Source organism: Microtus ochrogaster, linkage group LG9, assembly GCF_000317375.1.
Source record: "Microtus ochrogaster isolate Prairie Vole_2 linkage group LG9, MicOch1.0, whole genome shotgun sequence".
Classification (NCBI taxonomy): Eukaryota; Metazoa; Chordata; class Mammalia; order Rodentia; family Cricetidae; genus Microtus; species Microtus ochrogaster.
Genome location: NC_022034.1, coordinates 3,241,035 through 3,249,700, shown reverse-complemented (window position 1 = coordinate 3,249,700; position 8,666 = coordinate 3,241,035). Strand labels below are relative to the sequence as shown.

Genomic DNA, 8,666 nt, shown 5'->3' with positions numbered 1-8,666 from the left:
CAAGAAGCTTCCATGTGTACAGATCCCGAATCCAACCAAGAAGCTTCCATGTGCACAGATCCTGAATCCAAACAAGAAATTTCCATATATACATACCCAGAGGTCAAGCAAAAATTACCTTCAGAAACAGGGGCTGAATATAATTCAGAAGTACTTGTGTGTACACCCCCTGAAGTTAAACAAGAAGATGCCATGGATATGGAGCCTGAAATAAAACAAGTAACCATGGATTCTGACTCCGAAATCTTAAAGGTACGTGGACAGGCTTCCCCCACCTTCAGCTGCAGTGTCCTATTTGAAAGTTTGCCTACCAATGGGTTTGCCCATGAGAGTTTATTGATTATCTGCAGAGGACTGTAGGAAGATCCAGACGAGAAACCTTGAGTCCAGTTAGGAGGATGTCACTATATACATGAAGTCATATTGTCTCTTAGATCTGCTGGGAAAGAGCTGTTGGAATTCTAAGGAGGGATGCTGTGGGTTAAGGTATAAAGAGGTTTCCCAGTGGAGTCAGGCCTTCAGGAGAACGACATTTGCTTTGAATAGATCAAATGTGGGGTTGTGAGAACCCTACAGATGTAGTGATTAAATAAGTGTCACTTTGAGTCATACTGGTAAACGATCCAGGCAAGAGCCTAGGGCTCGGGGAGAGGGAAACTTGGAAAAGGTAGAGTATGATCATACAGTAAAAGTAGTTAAATGCCAGGAGTCTGGGCTGATTCCAGGTTAACATTCTGTAGGCTTTGAAGAGTTCTCTTTGGTGGACAGTCACTATTCAATCTATGCAAGGTCTGTGCTAGGCACAGGGTTTATCTTTGCTCGGTTGCCTTTTAAAACAACCCTGTAAGATAGGTACTTTTCTAGTCATCCCTGCTCCACCGTCATGGCTTCCCTCTTCCTAAGCTTGTGCTCACCCTTGAGCGACATCTCCAGTCCTGTTACCTCGGTTGTACTAATAAGGTGGACGTCCACAAGAATGTCCAAAGATTGCACGCTGAGAACCAAGGATGGTTTTAGCCACAGCTTCGAGTACTGCATTGTACTACCACCGTTCAAGCTCCAGATCTAGGAATTCTGTCCTGGAACTAACTGTGGAGACCAGGCTGGCTTTGAACTCACAGAAATCCACCTGCCTCTGTCTTCCAGGCTCTAGGATTAAAGTCACACACCGCCATGTTTGGCTTTCTCACTTTTCATAACCAGTCTTTCTCGGTCTTTAAATGAGTTTTCAGTGTGTGCAGTAGCCACTTCTTCCAGCTTCCTTTTCCTAGTTCCAGCTATCGCTTGTGGAAATTGCTATCTTAATTGTCACGAAATCCCCCTGAGCAGACTTTTGCCCTTTGTAGTTCGTTTGTCATGCTGTGTGAAGAAATAAAGCCCCTTATCTTGTGCTTTCTTTAATTCTTTATTATCTTGTAACAAAAAACTTGTAGCCAAGAAATAGTGGTGTCTTGCTTCTGCCTGTCCAACCTTGTGCCACACTGGCTCTCCTCCTCCTTTGGTTACCTGGTCATCACATTGTCTACCCGTGGCCAGCTACCACAAACCTCTCTCCCAGTTAATGCTGACCGATCTCTCTTGTTCCAGCTTCTGTTAAAGGCCCGCTGGTCTGTGTGCTTCAGTTGGAATCTGTGATCATTGTCTTTCTTGTGTACTGATAGTCCTGAAGCAGGTTACGCCTCACATGCTGTCTTTTAATAACTTTTCTTTAAGTATTGGTCAGGTAAATAACTTTCTTCATTCCTGCTACAAGTCTGTCTCTGCCTTTTAAAAAAACCTTTTCTGTTGCAGGGCTTGTGGCAGGTGAACTAACAGCAAGTTACAATAATTCCAGCAAAGTGTAGACTCTCGCGTCAGTTAAGAGGATCATAGGACTTATCAATAAATGTGGAGACTTCAAGGAAACAAGATAATTGCTTGCACTTGAAAGTATTGCCAGTGCTTCCTAGAAAGGGTGGAGGGGGACCTTCAGCTAAGTGCGGGCCATCTGGAGAGGAGTAAATTGGATGTGGTGTGGCTGGAAGGTTGGCCCTGGTCAGCACCGGGGAAGGGAAGTCTGACCTCGCTTAACCTCACTTGGGTTTATTATGAAGATTGGATGTAAAAATGCTACTTCTAATGCTTATAGCTGTAAAGATTCTCCTCAGATTTCTCGGTCCATAAGGGTTCTTGTTTGTTGAAAGCAGTGCTCACATTCACTCGGGTCTGTGGAGATGGAGGCTCTTGGATCCCTTCTGACCTGAGGGCAGAGGTGCCCAAGGCCCATGACATCATGAGGCCAGGATGGAGCCTCTGGATCTGACCTCAAGCTCAGGTTCACATCCATCTTTGCTGCACAGTTGGGAGATGAAGTGTAGTCAGGAGGTCCAGGAGCACAGAAGTGAATAGAACCCCATTAGCTGCTCCTCCTGGTCTCGTGTGTGCCATTTGAGGTGTCCCAGAGGGAGGTCACAGTGGCTTGGTTACGGATTCTGCAGCCACTCAGCTCTCTTCTGTCTAGTTTGTTCCTTCTCAGTCTCTGTCCTTCATTGCCGCTGTCTGTGACCTGTATGTATTCTCTGTGACTCAGGGTCAGTTTGTGAGGGCCCTTCTGCCTCCCTCCAAGCTCCCACACAAGGAACCTCATTCATTAGGAAAACACTTAGTGCTTGGTTTCGGTACCTGGTGAAGTAGTATTGTACATTTTTACCTGATATGTGATGGGATTGGATGTTTGCTTTTGAAACCCTGGTTATATACTCTAAAGAATGAATTTGAACTCACTACTGCAAAATCTCAGGTAAGAAACCCTCGGGCAAATGGGCTAGAATCCGGAATGTCGGCTGGAGAAGCAGCTCCATCGTGCTTTTGATTTGGGGTTTCTCACCCTGGTTTAAGAACTAATGTTAAAATACCCTGCCATTAGGCAGTTAGCGGCAGCTCTGCGATCCAAAGGTCTGATATCAGATGAGGTGTAGCTCAGCAGAAGAGCAGCATACACTTAGTAAGGCCTTAGATCTAAACCCTGACCAAGAAAAATACATAAAGATCTGATGTCAAGATTTGAATTTATGTTTTCAGTGCAAAGAAAAAATATGGAAAGAACTTGGTTTCAAAAGTCATCATGACTTATTTCTGTTAGAATTCTCAATCTTTCTACCTGAGCCTCCCAAGTGCTAGGCTTGCAGGCATGTGCTGCTGTGATTTGCACCTGTCTGCAAAGTGAAAGTAATAGTAAACGTGTCTACATAGCCGTAGGAGTCATCCTCATAAGAGAGGTGAAGGGCCACGTGCAGGAAGGTGATGAACTGCACTCCACTGTAGAGCAGTATAGTGTAGCCCCTTTGACATGTGCACACAGTGGACATGGACCTGAAGCTCCACTCCCAGTAGGAAAGAGACAATTAGAAGCCTTCAGTAGAAGAATATGTAGGATGAAGGCTTAAATACTCCACCGAGAGACAGAGAATAGGTGAACGGGTTTCCCTTCCAAGAGGGGAAGTGACCAAGAATGTGAATCCTTTAAAGGTCAAGAAATAGGACATGGTCTCTGCCGAGCCCGCCAGACTGTGATAGCCCAGTTCTGATCCCAGTCTCGCAATTGGCCCTGCTTAATCATGGGGGGGTCATAAAATAAACAGACCTGAAGGCACAAGAGAGATTTGTGGAGAGTGGAGTTTGGGCAGGGGTGGTAGGAGGCAGGAAGTGAAACCGTGTAAGCTGCATATGTCAAGGTATAAAACATGTATTAAAGATCTTTGTTTGTTTTGAATAGGGGTTGGGCCGTGCATCTTTGGTGATTAGGGACAGTTGCTACAGCAAAGGTGTAGGTAGGATCTGCAAAGGGACAGTAGGGAAGAGGGGTCAAAAAACCTCACAGGCAAAGACAAATGATCTACCAATGTGGTAGATCTTGTGTTATCTTTAATGATGGACTTAATTATGTTGCCTTGTAGTGGAGTCTTGCAAACCTGTCTAACAGGCATCTAGAATTCAGTTTGCATGATTTAACCACATGTTGCTAAATAAAACTTTGGTGGAAAGGCTCGATGTGGAACAGTGGCAGGTGGCAGGCATGGTCACAGCTACAGGTGCACGCCTCTGTCAGAAGTCTAGAAATCAGATTGAACACTGTGTACTTTTCATTGTACTGGATAACTGCAGTACATAGCAGGCAAGGCAGAAACAGAGCATGCAGGTGGTATTAGTATGACTGATTTAAGAATCGTAAGTACAGGGCTGGAGAGATGGCTCAGCGGTTAAAGAGCGTTGCCTGCTCTTCCAAAGGTCCTGAGTTCAATTCCCAGCAACCACATGGTGGCTCACAACCATCTGTAATGGGGTCTGGTGCCCTCTTCTGACCTGCAGGCATACACGCAGAAAGAATATTGTATACATAATAAATAAATAAATAAATAAATAAATAAATGAATGAATAAATAAGTTTTAAAAAAAAAGAATCGTAAGTACATAACTGGAAACATGACACCTTCAGGAGGGGGTGTTATATCTCAAAGTATACACAGTTTGGCGGGGAGGAGGCAGAAATCCTCAATAAATAAATAAATTAAAAAATAAAAAAAAGTATACACAGTTGCCAAAATTAGCAATTTATTGGAAAAATATGTAATTCATTATTATTTCCTAGGCAAATTTGTAAAAAAATATATAAATTCCTTTGAATTAAAGGCTGGGGATGTTGGCACATGCATTTAATCCCATAACCTATGTAAATTTGAGGCCAGCATGGTCTACAGAGTAAATTCCAGCACAGCCAGGGCTATGTAGAGAGACCCTGTCTCAATAACAAGAACAAATAAAACAAAAAAGTCAGCTGTCAATGCTCTGAATCACTGAGCCATCTCTCCACCTCCCGAGCTTCTCATTTTCAAAGAAGAACACACCAATTGGTTGTCCAGTGCCAAACTGTCTCCCAGAAAACATACATATAAGAACATTTTGTGAACTCAACAGGTTATATTTAGGAATATATATGTATATACAAATACATATAGGCATACAATAGAAGTTAATGAAAAAAGAGGCCTAAAATTGAAGACAAGTGGGGAGGGGTAGATGGAGGTTTTGGAGGGAGAGAAGAGAAAAGAGAAACTTTGTAATTAGATTACAGTCACAAACAAAAACAACTAAAATCTGGTGGTAGGATTGCCTTGGTTTAAAGAAATATAGCAGTAAAATAAGCATTATGTCAAGTGTCTAGGAAAAAGAGCAGTTAGTCGAATAGCCCAGAGTAAACATTTGGTGTTTACTGACACTGTAAGCAGGCAGCCTGGTTAAGCACCGTCTGTGTACCTGCTCATTTAAACTGCACAGTGGTCAGTGGCTTTTTAAATAAAACTTGTGTTATGAATAAATCAGTGAGTAGGGTGATTCAGACTCAGGTCTCAATGGTAAATCTATATAACTGGTTCTAGTTAGGTGCATATAACTTACATCTGAAAATTGATAGCCCAAGTTATAATAAAACATTTTAAATGTTTTTTTGGTAGACACTTTGGATTTAAAATTTTGAATAATATTGTCAACAGAGCCTAGACTTTATTCCCACAATAAAGAGATTTGTTCCCTATAGGAAAAAAGTCTACATGTAGGTGATTATAGACCTTTGATCTAAACTGCATATTTAATGAGAAAATAGAGTTTAAATCACATCTTATGGCCTGCCATGTAATGTGCAAAGGACAAATTCAATTATTGAAGCCAGGATCAATGGAACATAAGAAAAAATGGAGCGAGGGAGAAAAGTTGAACAAACAAATGAATACATACAGCTTCTAACACCAAGGTGTTTTATCTGAGAAGTAAGAGTTGAGTCCCATGAGCAAAGGGTGGTTAGTTGTAGGTGGGAAGGAGGAATGGGTTTGTAGAGAAGGTAGGTCGTGATTGAGGTAAGCTCAGGAGGGTTTGGAAGTGGGAGGTTAGGAAACCGTGCTCAGAAGGACGAGGGTTTGTGCTTCTGGAGCACAAGGTGGAAGAGAAGGGCTACTGAGACAGCGGTGTCCCCTGAGACGAGAATTGCAGTTCCCATGAGAGCAAAGTGGTGTATACAGAGATAAAAGACCAGGCGTGTCATGGGGAAGGTTGTGGTAGCCATTACACAGGGAAGCAGAAGACAACATGGTGGCCATCTGAATGAGGAGCTGGTAAGAGGAGAAACTGTGCTCATCCTCACAACCCTAACAGAAAAGTGAGCATGTTTATGGGGACACCTCAAGCAGACATAATAATAATAATACAGTAAGTGTAAGATTGGTAGATTGGAGGCCACAGGAGAAGGGTAACAAATAAACTTTTGGATTTGTTAGTACAAAAGAGAGAAAACATAAATGCCCCTGGATGTCATGTGTTTGAACGACAATTCCTCACTTGAATATCTTAGATAAACTGATAACTGGTGTGGACTGTTGCTGTTTGAAGGTTTGTTTGTTTGTTTGTTTGTTTAATCTTGAGCAGGTTGCCAGGATGCAGCACGTCCACTCAGAGAGCTACCTTGTGTACAACATTATGAGCACTGGGGAGATAGAGTGTAGCAACACCCTGGAGGACGAGCTGGACCAAGCCCTGCCCAGCCAAGCCTTCATCTACCGCCCTGTCCGGCAGCGAGTGTACGCGCTTCTGCTTGGAGACTGGAGAGGTAAGCGCCAGCTGGTCCCGTTCCGGAGTAGGAGGTCCTTCTGCATTTGTATTGCTTTTATTGGCTGAATAAAGAAACTGCCTTGGCCTTTTGATAGGGCAGACTTAGATAGGTGGAATAGACAAAACAGAATGCTGGGAAGAAGGGCAGCTTGGCAGACACCATGATTCTCCTGCCCGATGTCGGTAAGCCACAGTCAAACGGGGATTCAGATTATTAGAAATGGGTTGAATCAAGATGTGAGAGTTAGCCAATAAGAGGCTAGAGCTTATGGGCCAATCAGTATTTAATTAATACAATTTCTGTCAGATTATTTTGGGGTTAAGCTAGCCAGGTGGCCGAGAAGAACTCATTCTGTAGACCAGGCTGGCCTTGAACTCACAGAGATCCACCTGCCTCTGCTTCCTCAGTGCTGGGATTAAAGGCATGCACCTCCACTGCCAGAACAAGTGCTTTTAACCACCAACCCATCTCTCCAGCCCATTCCTGGTCTTGAACTCAGTATTTGAAATCACTGTCAAAACTTACATTAGACTTTTCAAAAACAAAAGTTCTGCATGTTTGGCAAGTAATTATTGTAAACTTTAAGTTGGCTCAGGTTTTTCTGGTTTTATTGTTTTCTGCTTTTTAGCAAAGCGGTGTGAAAGAAATAGGCCGTGTTAGACTGGAGGAACATAGCTGTTTAGCTGTTGGTGATGTCATCACTTTCATGAGGGCAGGGTGAAAGGAGACATTCATGCAGATGGGCATGCAGGGGCTTTGCTGTCCTCCTGCACCACTGACCCTTTGTCTTTACTCAGATGGAGCCCGTAGCGGCCCGGTGGTCAAGGAGTGGTTTGTGTACCCTGGGAACTCCCTGAAGCACCCAGACCTTGTTCGGCCTCTGCAGGTGACTGTTCAAGGTATGTACGGCACAGCTGGTATTTTCTGTGGGACACCCAGCAGCTCCCAAATAAAGACACAGAGACTTTTTATTAATTGTGAAAGCTTGGCCTTACCTTAGGCTTGTCCCACTAGCTCTTACAACTTAGTTTAATCTGTTTCTCTTTATCTGTGTTTTGCTTTGGAGGTTTTAACCTTTCTTTCATTCAGTATGTCCTGCTTTCCTGCTTCCTCCGTGCCTGGCTGGCTAACCCCTGGCCTGACTGGGCTGGCTGGCCCCTGCTGGCTGCCCCCCCACTGGTTGGTCCTTGGCTGGCTAGCCCCCATTGGCTGGCCAGCTCCCAGTTTCTCTGTGCCCACTAATCCTGCCTATTCCTCCTCTGTCTAGCTATTGGCCACTCAACTTTTTCTTTGACCAATCAGGTACCTTAGGCAGGCAAGGCAAAACAGCAACACATCTTTACATAGTACTTAAACAAGTGCAGCATAAAACAAAAACAACACACCTTTACACAACTAAGTAAATACAACATACACAGATGCATCCATGTTTAGATGGTTAGACAGATGTTCTATTCCACAACAGTGCAACCTTCAGCTGTCCATCTTAGGGTGTCAGCTCAAGAAAGAACACACTCTGTGGATGTCTGTTTGCAGAATTACATGTTAACTGATAACAGATTTCGATTCCTGTACCCCAAAGACTCCAGGGATAAAGAGCTCGTAACTGATAGGCTTTGGGGTAGAATGGGAATATAGGTCCCCATTAAGGATCTTTCAGTCCACTTTGATTTTCTTTTTAGACCAGACTGGCCTGGAACTCACAGAGATCCACCTGCTTCTGCCTTCCGATAAAAGGGATAAAAGGCGTGTACCACCACCGCCCAGCTTGATTCTATTTTTTAGAGATTGTCAGTCTCTCACTGAACTTGGAACTCATTGATTTGGCTAGACTTACTGATCAGTGAGCCACAGAGCCTGCTGTGGTTCCACCTCCCAGCCCTGGGATTGCAGATGCATGACATCACCCTTGGCTGTGTGTGTGTGTGTGTCTGTGTGTGTGTGTCTGTGTGTGTGTCTGTATGTGTGTCTGTGTGTGTGTCTGTGTCTGTGTGTGTGTGTGTCTGTGTCTGTGTGTGTCTGTGTCTGT

The 8,666-nt window shown here is 43.8% G+C and overlaps 1 protein-coding gene across 8 annotated transcripts in view; it reads left to right on the top strand.

Moving 5' to 3' along the window:
• Positions 1 to 8,666, top strand: part of Fam120b (family with sequence similarity 120B) — a 74,457-nt gene that overhangs the window by 32,872 nt on the left and 32,919 nt on the right. For 6 of the 8 annotated variants that reach the window (XM_026787366.1, XM_026787365.1, XM_026787364.1 and 3 more), the window contains exons 3-5: positions 1 to 252; positions 6,454 to 6,634; positions 7,435 to 7,536. The exon at positions 1 to 252 is cut by the window's left edge and continues 1 nt beyond it. In XM_026787366.1, the coding sequence (XP_026643167.1) occupies positions 1 to 252; positions 6,454 to 6,634; positions 7,435 to 7,536 (535 nt within the window). The remainder of the gene's footprint in view (positions 253 to 6,453; positions 6,635 to 7,434; positions 7,537 to 8,666) is intronic. The other 2 variants (XM_013352338.2, XM_026787368.1) reach the window with 2 other exon arrangements.